Source organism: Polypterus senegalus, chromosome 2 (assembly GCF_016835505.1).
Source record: "Polypterus senegalus isolate Bchr_013 chromosome 2, ASM1683550v1, whole genome shotgun sequence".
In the NCBI taxonomy this organism is placed as follows: Eukaryota; Metazoa; Chordata; class Cladistia; order Polypteriformes; family Polypteridae; genus Polypterus; species Polypterus senegalus.
Window position 1 is genome coordinate 193,389,210 of NC_053155.1, and position 17,630 is coordinate 193,406,839.

At 38.9% G+C, this 17,630-nt stretch overlaps 1 protein-coding gene across 5 annotated transcripts in view; it reads right to left on the bottom strand.

The window, feature by feature from the left end:
• Positions 1-9,006: 9,006 nt before the first annotated feature.
• Positions 9,007-17,630, bottom strand: part of LOC120523627 — a 96,887-nt gene continuing 88,263 nt past the window's right edge. For 4 of the 5 annotated variants that reach the window (XM_039745096.1, XM_039745098.1, XM_039745095.1 and 1 more), the window contains 4 exons: positions 15,179-15,475; positions 14,371-14,412; positions 13,286-13,429; positions 9,007-10,383 (listed from right to left, as the gene is read on the bottom strand). In XM_039745096.1, coding sequence (XP_039601030.1) covers positions 10,304-10,383; positions 13,286-13,429; positions 14,371-14,412; positions 15,179-15,475 — 563 coding nt within the window. In that variant the 3' untranslated portion in view covers positions 9,007-10,303. The remainder of the gene's footprint in view (positions 10,384-13,285; positions 13,430-14,370; positions 14,413-15,178; positions 15,476-17,630) is intronic. The other variant, XM_039745097.1, reaches the window with a different exon arrangement.

Consider the following 17,630-nt stretch of genomic DNA (forward strand, 5'->3'; position numbering starts at 1 on the left):
GAGGGCTGTGGAAGTGCACTGGCCATATTGTAAATACACAATTTTATTTCTTTCCATTTGTTTTTATTGTTCTTTTGTTGGAGTGTCAGTGCTTAAGGTGAAACAAAGCCTGTCCTGTATGACTTTGCTGTGTTTTTGTTTTACAGCACTTTGTGTAAATAAAATCACACCGTTCACCCATCAGTTTTGGTCTGTGTCTCTTCTTTCTGCTGATCCTGTTCGGCTCGTGATCTATCAGATGTCGAGAGTGGAGACTGGGGTCACTTTCCCACTACATAGGATATCATGCCATCTGATGGCTTTATGGTTTAATTGTTTATTTGGAACCACAGAATATGCTAGGCCAAGGGGTTGAGTTTGTGTGAGCTGTTTCATTAGGAAGGGCCTCGGGAAGTGTCCAGGGTGTGTGTGTCAGAAGCTGCAGAGGGACAATAACAAGGGAGGCTTACAAAGGCACACGCTCTCTGACATTTTTCCAACTTGAAGACATTAGACTATATGATGACCCTGAAGAAAGCCGACCAGAAACAAGCTGACTAGAAAGAATAGAGTATAACTGCAAGTTCATGTGTCACCAGAAACTACACATCCAGCTTAATCATGATATATGGTGTGGTTTGTAACCAACACATTGTACTCTCCTTCCTTATAATTTCAGTAAGTTATGAATGATACAGGGCGGCACGGTGGCGCAGTGGGTAGCAATGCTGCCTTGCAGTAAGGAGACCTGGGTTTGCTTCCCAGGTCCTCCCTGCGTGGAGTTTGCATGTTCTCCCCGTGTCTGCGTGGGTTTCCTCCGGGTGCTCCGGTTTCCTCCCACAGTCCAAAGACATGCAGGTTAGGTGGATTGGCGATCCTAAATTGTCCCTAGTGTGTGCTTGGAGTGTGACTGTGTGTGCCTTACGGTGGGCTGGCACCCTGCCCGGGGTTTGTTTCCTGCCTCTTGCCCTGTGTTGACTGGGATTGGCTCCAGCAGACCCCCGTGACCCTGTAGTTAGGATATAGCAGGTTGGATAATGGATGGATGGATGATACATAATTAAATGTGTAACTTAAATCCTGCCTGTTCTTTTACTCCAACAAATTGCCTTAGGTTATACATTTAAAAAAGAAGGGGGGGTCAGGAAGCGCTGAACTACAATACCTGATATTTTATAAGAGTATGGGATTTAAGACATTTTGTTAAAGTCTACATAATAAAGAATATAAAAAGGGACAAGACAAGACACAACCATAGACCAATTCTTGTTTTCCCTAGTGTCTTTATCTTTTGTTAATGGTCATTGCAAAACACAATCTTAGAAAAAAATGGATAAAAGTATTTTACAGCACTTTGTGTAAATAAAATCACACCTTTCACCCATCAGTTTTGGTCTGTGTCTCTTCTTTCTGCTGATCCTGTTCAATTATTCAATAATTTTGAATTGAAATTGGTAATTAGTAGGAATAATGAAGAATTTTGGGTAAAAATATAATTTCACCCTTTGAAAATTCTAGCTTGAGGCAAAATTGAATGCAACACTTTGATCTGTAATCATTTATTGTTATTAAGTTTTGGATGGTTTCGATCAAAAGCAGGATACTCTGAATCGTGGTTTACTTTAACTTGTTACATACAAGATTGACATTTACAGGATGAACATTCTTAGGGCCCATTTAATAAAGTCACTGTTTTAAATGTACAGAAAATAATGGGTGAAAAGAGATAATATTGTAAACTATGTGCAATGTCCACCTCCTCTATGTTCTGTCTGTGAAAGACCCCCTTTACTGAGCTGTGTAAGCGTTTAAACTGACCAAGGCATGCTACCTCTTCCTGGCTTGTGTTGTAACCAGGATTTGACGCGGGGCCAGTGTGGCGTATTTGCAGTTCTTTGTTCTGCTTACTGAACTGGAATGTAGCAGCACATCACAGTCTGACCTCCGGAGGGGACACTTTGTTCTCCACAATATTGCATGCATTTATAACCAAGCCATCCCTCCAACCCACCGTTTTTTTTAAGTTTATGAATAAAAGTGCTCAACAATCCAATCCAGCTTGAATTTGTACGTATTTTGTACCACGTCATGGAGAGTAAGAAGAAGCTGACAGAGTAGTGAGTGCTACGTGTACCCAAAGAGGTCACTTGTTAACCACATCTTCTTTGAGTTCTGCCTGCTTTTCTTTGTCCATTTCACATGCCATCTTCAATGCAGCTTGACAACTCATCTCTTTTATTTTGTGCAGGGTAGTTGCTCTTTTTCATTCAACACCAGCCCTGTTTGTCTGTGCAATTACAGTGTCAGCTTTTACAGTGCGGGTGATCTGCTGGTGGCATTCATTTGCATGAACTGCACACCTCACGTCCTCACGCAATTACATCTGAGGCAAAAATGATTCGCTGTCTAGGAATACTCACCCTACTCGCTTTATTACTGACAAATATCTCTCTCTCTCTTTATATATATATATATATATATATATATATATTGTGAACCTCGCCCCGGACACAGACAGGCAGACACGTTAATGTCACCCACAAACACAGGTTTATTCTCCATTTCTCTCTGTACAATTCTGCTCACCAACCCCCCTCAGTCCAGGCCACTCCAATGCCTTCTCTTTTCTTCTTCTCTTTTTCTCTCTCTCTCTCTTTCTTTCTCTCTCTTTTCTTCTGACCGCCTCCTTCCTCCTCCAGACGTTGCCACTCTTCCACCTGACTCTTGTCAATGACTGGAGGGAGGCGGCCCCTTTTATAGGAACCCGGATGGGCTCCAGCTGCTTCCCGGCAATCTCCCGCGGACACACCCCGTGTGGCGGAAGTGCCAGCTGCGCCCGGAAGCCGTCCGGGTGTCCCCTGTCGTCTTCCCCCCGGCACTTCCGCCACACCAGGATAATCCTGGCTCCTGTGATAATCAGGCACTGGGGCACTGCCTGGAGGTGGCCACGGGTCCCTACAGGGCTGGGCTTCCAAGGCCTCTATCTGAGGCCTCCAGTACAACCAGGACGGACGTCCCCTCTCGGTCTGGAGGAGGCTCAAGCCCTCCTCTGGTCCTCCTGGGCGTCGGGACCACACGGGATATACCGGCATCGGGGCGCTGCCTGGCGGTGGCCACAGGTCCCTACAGGGCTGGGCTTCCAAGCCCTTTACCCGAGGCTCCCAGCATAACCAGGACAGACGCCCCCTCTCGGTCTGGAGGAGGCACAAGTTGGGGACCACAGTATGTATATATATATATATATATATATATATATATATATATATATATATATATATAATCCAACATTTCTCTGTCTCTCTGTCTGTTCGCTTTTCACAAGAGAACTACTTAATGGATTTAGATCAGGTTTTTTTTGTATGATTTGCTTGAAAATTCAGCTTGATTTTGCAACTAAGCAACTTAATTACACTAAGTATCATAGTTCGCTTGTAGGAGTGATTTATTCGCGCTAATCTGAGACAGAGGCTGTCAACTGAGGGGATGAGGAAGCGTGACGTGAGGAGTGGGGAGCCAGACAGGAACCTCCTCACTAACACGCCAGCCTCCGTTCGAGTTGGTCTACCTCTTGCGAAATGTTGGAGCGTACCTTGCCTCTACTTATTTAGCAATACCCATTTGTTTATTGATTTTTAAAGTTTGTCCTTTTTCAATACTACGCAGGTGGAGCCGCAGGGGACAGCTAGTATATACATAAAAAAAACTCATCAACTAATTTTCTTTTTCCTATAACGTTACCAAATTTCAAAACATTCTTGAGATTTTGGGGCATTTACTTTCTCTATCATGGGGGGTGGTTACCCCTAAATTTGATAAATTGAAATGTCCTTTCTTAGCAGATAACTTCTGGTCTAGATGTGCTATCCTGATAAATTCAAGATTTTTTACTAAATGGGAAATTCTTAATTTACATTTTTCTCTTATTGTAGATCAACACTTAATTTCTTGATTAACTGCTGAAAAGGCTGCCACCATCTCTGTTACATGCTTTTCTATTTTCTGACAATTAAATAAAACTCTACAGTATAAACATTTCAAAGCTGTCCCATAATACACCATACATCACATTAGTTTCACGCTTAAAGTCAGAGGCCCTCAATCTGCCAATATTGTGTTTTGATTGTTGGTTTTGACGATCGGCTCTTGGAACTGCCTAAATCTCACAAATGCGTGCATAATCGTGAATTGTGTAAATCCATCTCGATTGAACGAGAAACACAATGTGTTCACAGAACCAACTGAGCCTCTACTGAAGAAGGAGGCTTATTCAAGCAAGACTTACTCAGCTAAGTCTCAATTTTGTAAGCACTAAGCTTCATAGTATACTCCTCAGGTGTGCAGGAGCCTTGCCCAGGATACTAGATCTGTCTGGGAGCAACATTAAGCACTGTGCCACTGTACGGCCTGACACCAGATCCTGACAGTTAATACTGCATTTGACTAAAACTCACAACTCCCAATTTCTGAACCCCTACTCGGAAAATACAAGGAAGATGCATCCCAAACTCTGGATTACTACTTGCAAACTCAGGTCTGGTCTGTCAAGTCGTAGTTTGTCTGTCTTCAGATTATGATATCAATCCAAAATGCCAGCACACGCCACAAACAGTAAGTATAGCTACACTTTATAGGTTTACTTTGTTTATTACAAGGATTTACTTTAAATTAATCACCTTAATCCATAATACTGAATATTGAGAATACTGAACATTACAGCACGATCAATGTTAGCTGATACGTCCCACTGTTCCTACAATGTGCTCAGTGACTGCTTTGTGCAGTTTTTTTAATGGCAACCTCTAAGCAGAAATAGTAATATTTGTTGTGGCCAAAAACATAAAAATCTTTTTAAGACATGGCAACATACTTTTTGTGCCTTTCTTGCTTATCAGTTTCATCTTCTATTCTGACTGTAGAATCAAACATTCATGGGGGCATCCATGTTGCTTTCTACACTTGGAGGTGGCATATAACACAATAAATAAGCATTAAATGAGCATTAAATTCAGTAGTGCTTGAACAGTTTAAGCAAATACTAGTAAAACATTAAAATAGACAAAAATAAAAGCGACAATATTAACAGTAATTTATTATAAATTAATGGAAGTCAACATTTAACACAGAAATCGTTTTACATTACTGCATAAAGTTGAAAAACAAGATGAACAACTTTTATTTGCATGAACTATTTTCATATTTATAATTTTATATCCTATACTTATTTCCAGGGTTTCAATATTTTTATTTTCAGGCTGCACTGCCACAAAATGCGGTAGCTTTGTCATGTTTTCACATGCCCAAAATGCCAGCTAGGTCTGATGGAGGGCACTAATGGGATCTGTAAATACTGATTGAAAGTTCTTATCGTCAAAGACACTGACTGGGCCCCTGCTATTTCTTTATGCAAAAGTATTATTGAGTTGGTAAGAATGTATGTCTGGTAGCTCTGTATCATTTAGACAGTAGGTTTGCTCTACATGCTAGCTTATTGCTACTTGGTGTACATTATTCACGTTGTATCTCACGTCACCCCTCAATGTAGGTTTTTAACGTACGATGAGCTCTGTAGGAGCAAACAAATTACATATGTAGGTGCAATGAAATCACCATCAGCGTAAACAAATTCATTGCATGAAGAGCACACAACAGTGGGTCAGTAGTAATCGCACCACAAGAAGTGAATGTTTTTCCAAAATAACACTTCCACAACTTCAGATTCACTTCCCATGCTCCGGGTAGTTCTTTGGAATTAGCTGGTGCCTCTGCAATATAGGACTACAGAAACAGCATGCTTTATGCGTGCTAGGAGATTGGCATGATACAACACCTTCAAGTATATTCTTCATAAGAGCTGATGACAGAACAAATAAGACACAAGCAAGGAAGACTAAAGGCTATGCAGTTTAACATAACGAGAATTCTGAATTCTAAAACAATGGTAATTTTACAGCACATAATTTCATGTCTGCAGTGGGTTGGCACCCTGCCCAGGATTGGTTCCTGCCTTGTGCCTTGTGTTGGCTGGGATTGGCTCCAGCAGACCCCTGTGACCCTGTATTTGGATTCAGCGGGTTGGAAAATGGATGGATGGATAATTTTCATGTAATACTCATATGCAAATTTCAGAAAATCTTAATTTAAAGGAGGAAAACCCCTAAAATGTATACATAAAAATCTTCATATACAGGAATGGGCCACATTCTGACACACTATGATATAGAGCCATAAGACAAGTGTTATTATAGTCTATAGTATTTTTTTACATTTGGTGAATAGGCAGATTAGTTGACAGAGGGTAACGAGGACTACAATTATGCATTTGTTTTCTGACACTGTTGTTTTCTGTTAATGTTGTTTTGCTCTTGTTTCAGTTTGTTGATATGTATATTTAACATTTGACATTTTATAATAATTGTCTGTACAGAGCTTCTGAAAAGGAAAAACCCTTGCTGACAGTAAGGGTGTTTACGAGAGTGAAATGTAAAAAAATAAAACTGTAAGGCATTGTAAGTTACAAGTCTTCAGGAATGCTAGTGTGTCACTTTTATCACTGATAAGAACTGCTGTTACAGCTTTACAACTGCTGTTTCACTACATTTCCCAACCCATGCCCCTGCATTTTGCTTGCTGGATGGTGAACGAAACACTTCTGAATGTTTTTAGTGGAGCAGAGGCTGAATGAAGGATAACATGCGCGCACCTTATTTGCCGCTTCTGAATGATTGTGACGGGTTGGTTTCATGGTCTCGTATCTGTTTGAAAGCCTCTTGAGCCCGTCACTATCGATAATCATAACCAAGATGAGTCAGGTAAAGAAGGACACACACATGCAGCAAGGGGTAGGTGCAAAAAAGTGACAAGTGCTTTTATTAAAATCAGTCCCAAAAACAAACAATCAGTGTTCAAAACAGCACACAGTGCCAGCTCTTCAATAATAAAGTAATAATCCAATAAAAATCAAAGTAATGGTGGTGTTTGAAACCTCAATAAATAATCTATAAAAAAAGGTTACAATTCCATGTCAGGAAACTTTTCTAAAAATCTCAGTCCTCAGGGCATCCCTTTGAAACTGAAATCTCCAAATGGGGCATCGCAGCAGAGGAGACTTCCAACTAACAAGCACAGCAGACCTTCACATAGAAGCCTGGGTCCCTACTTGGCCATGGCTCACAGCAGAGCTCCCAGTCCGAGCCTCACCTTGCTCTGTCCATTTATCTCTACCTCTCCCTGGACTTCTGTGGGAGCAAGCTCCAGGTCAGATGGAGTGTCCCCCTACAGCCCCTGAACTTCGGCCTCACACTCTCTCGAGGGGCTCTCCTCCGGCCTGCCTGCCTCCTCTCTTCCACACTGGTTCACTCCCGTTCCTGCCTTCTTCTCCTGTCCTTTAACCTTCATCTTTTCTTTTTCCCCACCTGTTCTCATTTCCCCCTCTCTGCCATGCAGGCTCCTCTTATATTCGGCGTTCCTAATTGGGTGCAGGTGTGTTGCACCGCTCCCTCTGAAGCAGTGATAAGGCACCTGACTGATGCTCACATTTGCACGTGCATACACAATCACCCAGGCACCAAAACTGTCCCCAGAGCGAAGCACATTCCTGCACAACCACTCCCAATTGAAGCCTGCACCTCACAGGGTGAGATAATTTATTCCAAATTGCACAGCGCCACGGTCCACTTGTCAAACTTCTTTTAGAAGCACTGTTTCTGAGTGTGTCGCTTGTGACATGTTTTTAGAAGAGCTGCTTTTGAGTGCAAATGATGTCACATGCATGGATCTATTTATATTAACACTTCATTTGGAGACAAGAATTTACATAATATAAGGATGGTTTTCTAGAAATTGTAGATACCCGATCTCTACCCACAGGAAGAAAGCATAAGGAAAGAGACAGAAGAATTTATGAGCCTCAGTAGTAAAATGATTATATAAAGCCAGACAATGAACTAACTAGTACAAAGAGAAGGATTATGTCAAACCAAGACTTTGTGAAACTGTAAGATTAAGTGCTGCCTGAGAGACGGCACATTTATCACTATCAGGTTGTATGGTTCAGATTATCACAAACTATTTGCTTTTGTTTATGGCACTAGCTATTTGATGATAACATCTAAAGAGTAAAGCTTAGGCCTCTTTCCATGTTTGCACGTTTTCCTCTATTTTATCATCAGGGGCTGGGAACAACAACTTCATTCAAGGCTGAGACAGAGAGAGCGAGCGAGAAAAAGAGAGAAAGAAAGAGAGAGACCACTCCTAAGTAATAAGCTATAGTGATAGTCACACCTAAATGAACTCTTACAGAGATCTATTAACAGAAGATACTGGACCATAGTACTATGTGCAAGTGCAGCTTAGAACTGAAACTGGAGTAGCAGCAGAGGTATAACATACAATATAACTGTAAGTCTACAGGAAAAAATCTACACATTTGATAAAAAGAGATTATGTTTTATGTTATGAAGCTTTCCCAAAAAAAAACATTTGGTGCTGCAAGAGAGCAAGCATAATCATTTGATTTTATAGTGCAATAAAACCAGAGTCACACAGAGGGTTTAAAGACCAATGCCCTAATTAGTATGCTGCACAACAAGCAATAATCAATTATAAAAACATAACTTTAATTTTTACAATTAATTGTGCAACAAGAAGACGGCTAGAAGACAAGGCCAGCTAAACAAATGTCAAGGCAAGGATGTTATATTATTTTATGAAATAACAGAAGAACAAGAGGCAGATTCAGTGGTTGCTTGGCTTCTTCCATTGGCCCAGCAATGATCCATGCCCACATTAGCCTTTCTTTCATCCTTGGAGATGAAAATTATTGTGAAAACACTATATAAAATGGTAGTGAAATCAGTGGGGAATAGTGTTTCTTTAATGAGGCACTATATAATGTAGTGTTCCTAAATTGGCCCTAGTATGTGCTTGGTGTGTGTGTGTTTGAGGGGGTTTGTGTGTGGTTGTGTGTGTGTGTGTACCCTGCGGTGGGCTGGTGCCCTGCCCGGGGTTTGTTTCCTGCCTTGAGCCTTGTGTTGGCTGGGATTGGCTCTGTAGTTAGGATATAGCAGGTTGGATAATGGATGGATGGATGGATGGATGGATAATGTAGTGTTTGGATCGAAAACAAGAGGTTGATTATTAGTAACATAATATAATTTACACAAGTTGAACCCTGTTCTAATAATAATAATGGCAATAATAAATTTTATTTATAGAGCACCTTTCCCATGCTGAAAGCACTATAGTGAAACAAGTTCGTCTTCACAAAGGCCTACCCTGCCATTGACACCAATGAGGCTAAGATGGTTGCTCTATAAGTTCAACAATGCTTATTGCGCATCTGGAAACTAACTGTGGTCCCCTCCATTATGGAAGTGTATTGACTTTTCACAAAAATCATGATTGTACGGGGCACTGTATTTCAATTGTTTCTTGCAGCCGCGTGGAGATATTTTCATAAGCTAAATTGTTATAAGGTTTCTGAGCATTATGCCAAGGACTGAATATGAACAAATAAGATATTGAAAGGAGCTTTTCATAAAGCTGATATATCTTGTTCAGACTAAGTAAGTAATGTCCTATTTTTCCCTGGAAAAAAATACAAACTACTCTAAAGGGGAGTTTGGAAGGAGACTAAATGAATCATCCACTGAATGAGATTCACACCCATGAGCTAAATAAATGAAATCCAATGAGACAGCGAGAGTAAAAGTAGAAAAAAAGTGAAATGACATCATATGTCAAGCTACATGGATGTATTCAAATAAAGATAATTTAACCCTGCATCAGTTCTTTGTCAGGGTGAAATGTACAGTATGCAGAGGCAGAGAATAAAATTAGGGATACTCAACAAGGTGGGCTTGTCATATATCAATACAGTACGTGAGTTTGGCCTATCAGCTTGGAGATAACTGAGGTTTCTTAATATAAAAAGACTCTTCTCATCCCAAGAAAAACTCCTCCCATTTGTTTTCAGCTGAAAGACAGTCTGACGCCAGGGTTAGAATGATGACTATGTGGTGCTGCTTGCCATTGGTTAAAAATCTCTTTCTGAAGCTTGTCTTCTCATTTCATTGAAACAGGTCAACACATATGCCTCAATTTGATTAAACATATACAATCCTCTTTAAAATACACTTGCCAGATTTACAGATGAAAAGATACAGTCATCTTAGAAAGTGTCTGTTGGGATTAAAAAATGAACATTGAATATAAAGGAGCAACATTCTGCCAGTCTCCAGATAGACATAATCTGCCCAGTGGAGGCCTGGTGACTATCCTTCAACATGACTGATTCAATGACATGTGGGATGCAGGTTGTCTCAAACTAACCCACAATGTGCTCAATACAAGCCTTGAGTTCTCTGAGTAGTTCTTCCTCTGTCAGCTCCCAGGTTGGCTTTGCATCTGAGGCGAGAAATAAAAACATATACCATAAGTAAAGGCATTATTTAAAACAAAAAAATCATATTTGAAAATAACACATTCAATGCTGCATGGTATTGTGGTTTGATATTTAGTTGGTTAAGGCTCCCAAAGAACAAAATATGCGGCAAGGCTTTCTTTGTTTTCTAAAGCCAAACACACATTAACACAATTTGGTGTGGTCTAGTGGAATGACTCTAAGCATGGATGAAAAGCAGTGCATGTGGCACTGTGCAGGTTAAAAGGGTGAACACTACAGCAGTCCTTTAAGAATAACTGAAAACCACTAGTTCATGGAAGCCTCTAGTTTAGATGTTTGGACACAGCTGCACGCTGTCATAAGGCACAGCAGAAAGGTGAACCTTAGACTCAAGTGAATCGAGCATTCACTTAGGGAACAGAGGCAACCAAGTTGCTCCCTGAAATATCCTTTTGATCCCACAGATAGGGAGCTATGTATGCCTGTGTTGGTGAACTGCCATTCCATACTTTATTTAAAGAAAAATACAGTTTTATTTGAACAAATAAAATTTATGTGAACACCATTAATGGGATTGAAACCTCGTTCAAATGTATAAAACCTAAACTTGGTGTAAAGCCACACACATTTTCACGGTAGCTCCAGCCCTGGCATACGCAAGTTCTCCTCTCAGTTTTGCAAACTGGCGGCATCCAGCGTCAAAGCAGTGCTACTGTTCCTGTGTGGTTATCCTTTGTTTTTTAGATCCACATCCCTGACGCGGCTTTATCATATACACTGAAACTAACTGCATATTGTTTATTAGTTTAAGGCATCTGATTGTAATTAAGCTGTAACAGTATAATGGTCCACAGAATGGTCAAACTATTCTAAATACCATAGCTGCTTTAGCGTTGTTACTCTCACTGCACCTTCTTTATCTTCTTTCAGCTCCCGTTAGTGGTTGCCACAGCAGATCATCTTTCTCTGTATTACTCTCACTGCACCACTGAGAGTATTTATATCACTGTATCTGAGTGTGGAATCACAGCTCAGCAGCTGATTGGAAGGAGAATTATCGGTGTACAGCATCAAGCACACGCTGCCTCAGCCATGCTGTCTATTAACTGCTCTCATACGGCAAACGCTTCAGAGCCTTTCCTGTACGGACCTCGCGGTTCAGAAACAGTTTCATCCCAAGAAAAATAAACGCACTCAATCAGTCTATCAAGTGCTCCTTGTAGAACGGTTTGTACTTATAAGTAAAATCACCTTACTGTAAACTTGCGATACAGTTGTAATATTGCACAACCTGAGCCACTTTATAAAGGGTGTATTTATATATGATGACAATATAATTTCTAAGATGAAATGCAGCATAATATGTTTATTATATTATACAGATAAAACTTTAACTTCAATTAAATAATCTACAGTATATTGTTAATAATTAAACATGTGAGGACACGGTGCTGCAGCGCTAGCAAGGAGCTAGCGCTCCGTTCACAGATTGTTCCTGCCTCGTGCTGTATTCTTGCTGTGGCTGGCGTGACACTGGAAGGATAGATGGATAGAATAATTTAACATGTACTATGAAGATATTTCAATGTTCCTTAAAAGTTTTGAAGAATCTGCTTTCTAAGTTTACAGATGGCTTAACGTCTATTACAGAGCTGATTGTGTGGTGATTGGGTATTTGGAGAAAGAAAAGGAAGGAAGAGAATTGGAGGTTAGTACGTTTGAAAGAGACAGTACTTCTACAATAAAATATTTCATCGAAGGTCGCGCATGGCGCAGCAAGCATTTTGCGTGAGACATCAACAATCACTGCGCCTCCATGTTCCCATGTTTAATAACATGCTTTAATTCCTATCATCGTGAAAATGATATCACGTATACATCTCAGTATTTTAATTATTCAGAGAGCTGTAATATTACGAATGTAATGGATTCTGTGTCCTGTCGGTGGTGGAGAAAGCCCGGAAGCACGTAGTGATTCACACACATAGAGCACATAGAAGATCAAATACAAAACAAAACATTTAACATGCTACTTTAGTTACGATGGGATTTGAGAAACTGGTAAATTAAACAATTTTAAGATGAAGTTTATGATGTTCTACTTTAATGACAAAATAAACTACATGATTAAAGTGGAAATTTCGAGATTAAAGTTGACATTTCATGCTTTTTTCCCCACTGTGTGCCTATTTATTTTTTCTCTTTACCCTAATAAGCTTTCATATGACATTCAGACGGTGGGTACGAATTGCCTTTTCGCGGCAACTTTGATATCGGACAACTTTTTTTTTTATTTCGGGCACTTGAGCTTTCAAGTTTCTCTGACACACTATGTCACTCGATCAACTTCCTTTTGTTGTTTATACCACTTTTAAACCAACAAATAGTATGTTTTTCCTTGCCTCCACTTGGTATTCACTAATATTCTTCTATTTTCTCCCGTGTTTTTGCCATTGTCTTTTCACAGAAGGCTGAGCTTCAGGGCTATTTATATTGATTTGCATATTCAAAGAGGTATAATTCTGGGAGGAGTTGGGGCGGGACAGCAGGCACGTGCGTTACTTTTCACGCTGACCAGGATTTATGGAGCGGATAAACGTGGAAGTTGCCGTATGCACTGATTTATGCATCTGGATTTTTTTGTGCGTATGAACATTTCTGCTTTTGTGCTTACTCCATGTTATAGTGTGAATTCTACGCACAGTGTTATGCATGAGGCCCCTGAAATTCAGTACTTTTCCCACTGGTTTGACTAACTAATTCTTTTGAAATTCAAAATATTTATGACCTCTGAGATTGTCAGCTCTTTTCCTCATTCCGCCCACATTTTCTCCGTTTATCTGAGTCTTGAGCTTCTCACTCCAAGTGTCCATTTATAAAGGAGCAAAAGGACAGACTACTTACCTTTATGCGTGAGTTGGATTTTTGCAGAAAATGTTAACTTTGCACCATGTTTGTAAGTTGTATCTTCATAATGAGGAATAGTTAAGCCTTGTTTTGCAAACCATTCCTGTACTCTGTTACGTGATGAAGGGCTACTACTTGATCCTAGTATGTTAAAAAAAATCAAAAGCAATTTCACTAAGATCGAAATAAATTAAACATCAAATTAAAGGGACCATACAAAATAAGCTCAGTGTATTCTAACTTAACCCACCTCAATCATAAATGAGAAAAGACTTTAGCGGACTCACAAAACTTTATGAACGGAGCGTCAAAAACATGAACATTTTCTTGTAAAAATAATAAAAACTACCAAGTAAAACGATTGCATTTACAAATATAGATAAATAATGTGATAACACAACACAATATAACCAAACACAACAAAAAAGGTGTTAAGAATTCACTTGATTTTCATGTTGTATAGGTGTAAAATGGAAAAAGGAGTGCATTGTTAATTATTCTTTGCATCTTGACTGAAGGTATAGACTTCGTGGTCAAAGAGTTTCAGACTTCATTCCCACTTACTCCTTAATGATGGTGTTTCTACCTTCAACTTCCACCAAACATCACTTTAGCCACGATTCCTTCTGAAATCCTTGAGATTTCAGAGCCAGTTGTGGCCACTGAAGCTCCTGAGAAAAGTGCCACAATTATCCGCCCATCCTTTGTCTGTGAATCATAATAGTTAAAATAATGAGGAAGGGAGTCTGTCCAGCCCATTTATGGATGGCCTGGAGCGTGTCGGGATATTATTTGGTTAGTTACTTCATTAGCTACACCTCTGTTGCATCAGCTGCTTTATTATCACTGAGAAGTTTCCATTAGATGTCACATTTCCGTGTCGCATTTGCATCAAAGTTAGCAAGGATTTCTTTAGAAGCAGGAATTAATTGTTCATTATGAGACAATGGAACCCTAGAAACAGAGCGGCTCTGCCTGGACTGTCCTAAGATATAACGCATCACAGAGTTTTTTATATCATTACTAATGGTAATACTTAAAAGGTTAATACTAATGATACAAAAAACAAAATTCAAACTTACTGTTTGATAGTGACTGGAGCAGGACATGTTGTGATTTAGAATCTGTAAAAATAATTAAGCCAAAAATTAATTATCAAATAAATAAAACCTGATATATTATTTTACATCTGACAGATTTGCTGACAGGTCAATTTTTGAACTTCTAATTTTATGTTTCTGCTAAAGTGCTGGATTGTAAACCATTAGATCATTGGATTTTAAATACTGTCATGTCCTTTGTGTGATGCAGAGATGAAAACTGCACACAACCTTCTACTTACTGTAAGAATTAGACATTCAGCTCAATTTTTCACATGCCCATTTGACTCTGAATCCTTTCTTCGCTTGTGTGTTCTGATTTAAATGCCTCTGTGGTTTCTCCATATTTAACTGATTTGAGCTTTGGCAGGGTTCCTCCTTTCTGAACCATGTTTTGTTTTCTTTGTGACCATTAGGAGGTAGCTAGCTAGGCAGGCACTAGAATCTGTCCAAAGAGGAATAAGCGAGCAAAGCAAGCCCTTAAAGGCTCAACCAAAAGGCATTCATCACCAACTCCCTTCTGTTACACTAGTAGTTAGGGGAGTGTAATGCACAGGTTTCCTAGTTTTGTCTTCCAGCTGCAAAGAAAATTATTTGGTGATGGAGGATCACGTCTGTGCCTTCCAATTATTGAGTGTATTTTAATTTTGTGCCTGCTGAGTCCTGACAGTCAATCAACAGAACTAATCCGGAATATATAATAGTCCTGCTATGTTTAAATAACTTTATAAATTAACAGTTTATGCAGAGGAAATTCAATGTGCAGTTAAAATGAAGTCTTATTCCTTACCATGTTCTAGCAGTCGCAGAAGACGATCACTGATTTCTTGTTGTGCTGCTTTTTTTGAGTCATGCTTTTTGCTCTGAATAGAAAAATCTTTGAAATCTAGGCAAAGGATGGCTTTATGCTTAGTGTCTCCACTCTCAAAAGTCAGTTTACTTTGCTCCTGCTTCTGCAAAAGATGCGTAAGTCTGTCCAAAGGTGACTCATTTGTCACTTTAGCAAGCACTCCCCATTCAAAAATCTCTGCAAGTCTTGAAAGTGCTTTCCGTGATGCCTCCTGTTGGGCTTCTTCCAGGTCAGTACCTATAGGGGAAATTAAAAAATAGGCTGAGCATTATATTATCAGAATTGTTATATACTATACTCTCAGTATTTAACAGTGAAAATAGATATGATCTTCAAATACTTGATGAAATTTGAGAGTGTTTTTTTTTTGATAGACTGGATTGTATCTTGGAAAATGAATTCCTAAATGAGAAAGCTCTTCTAACATGATTGTTAGGCATACTGTACCACATTTTTGTTTGTATTTGATACCAATACTGGTGAAATCTTAGAATACTTAATACCTATTCAATACCACAGCAAAAACAGAAATCCTGTTCAAACACTTTTTATTAAAAGCACTTCCGTTATTCAGTTCAATACTATTTCATCTTTTCTACGTTAGTATTTATGTATTTTATATTCTAACAGTAACAACAGCTTTACATCAGCATTTACATCAGCTGGTACATCCATCAAGTATTTACCCAGCTATTATGTAACTAAACTAGTACTGGTGTCCATAAATATCAAAATACCATGCAGGGCTTGATTTTTAATGTGCGATGGACATGGGGATTACCCCAGTACAACAACAAATGGGGGAATATTATAATTATGGGAGATTTAGCACAGGGTTTATAAAGGATGATATTGTCATGGACTGCCTGATTTATGTTAATATGCACACATTCTGATTTTATTCTCTGACATATTCACTCCTGCAACTGAAAATACTTCTTAAAAATAATGATAAAAATAAAAATTCAAACATTATTACATCTATACTGCTGAATTAGTTACTTTCAAGATAACCTTAATTACACAAACTTGTTAAAGCTGTTTTTTTAACAACATGCTCTTAAAATGTGGTTTGTCAAAGAATCAGGGTTTTAAAATTTTCGATTCTAAGTTTTATATTGACATCATTAGCTGGTTAAAAAACTTTTTGAAGAGCACTATTTAATGAATGAGTCAAATTAATTTAAATATGAAATGTTACAGAGTGCTGGTGCTTTAATTGTCCAAATTTGTCCCACTTTTTCTACATTTGTCCAAACTTGAAGGCCTCCTGTGTAAATTAACTCTTGTCATATTTAGTAAATAGTTATATTTAAATATATACCAAATTATGACCAAAAAACAGGAGACAGAGCTGGAGGTGGCAGAGTTAAAGATACTAAGATTTGCATTGGGTGTGACGAGGATGGACAAGATTAGAAATGAGTACATTAGAGGGTCAACTCAGTTGGAGATGAACTCAGAGAGGCGAGATTGCATTGGTTTGGACATGTGCAGAGGAGAGATGCTGAGTATATTGGAAGAAGGATGCTAAGGATAGAGCTGCCAGGGAAGAGGAAAAGAGGAAGGCCTAAGAGAAGGTTTATGGATGTGGTGAGAGAGGACATGCAGGTGATGGGTGTAACGGAACAAGATGCAGAGGACAGAATGATATGGAAGAAGATGATCCGCTGTGGCAACCCCTAACGGGAGCAGCCAAAAGAAGAAGATATATACTCCAGGCAGATCGGAGTTGGGTGGAAGGAGGACAATGCTCGCCTGGAGATGTGGAGGAGAGGTAAAAGAGAAACAAAGTGGAATTGTGTGTGTTTGAAGAAGCCTTGTTTAGATACTATTGTTACTAGATAGATAGATAGATAGATAGATAGATAGATAGATAGATAGATAGATAGATAGATAGATAGATAGATAGATAGATAGATAGATAGATAGATACTTTATTAATCCCAAGGGGAAATTCACATACAGTATTATCATTATCATTTCCAAACACAAATCACAATAACTTAGATTTGTAAAATCCAAATTACATTTTATATCAAATTTACTTGAAACGTAATGTGCTTGAAATTCCCTAGACATTTGAAAACAAAATTATGTTTGGGTATCAGAAAGGCTTGGTGTCAAGCAATCAGAAGAAGAACATTTTATTGTGAAAATGATGACAAAATGTTCAGAGACTTACAGTCATAGAGTACAAGCAAACAAACTTGGCAACATAGAGAAATACACACACATGCACACACCCATTATCACTGACCTGAAAAATGATAAGTAAAGTTGGGTTTTTCAAATAAATAGTTAATCTGCAGACCAATGCTACAAATATGCCTCAGATTCACAATAAACAGCATCAAGACAGAGCTAGAATGAAATAAACTAAAAGTTGTAT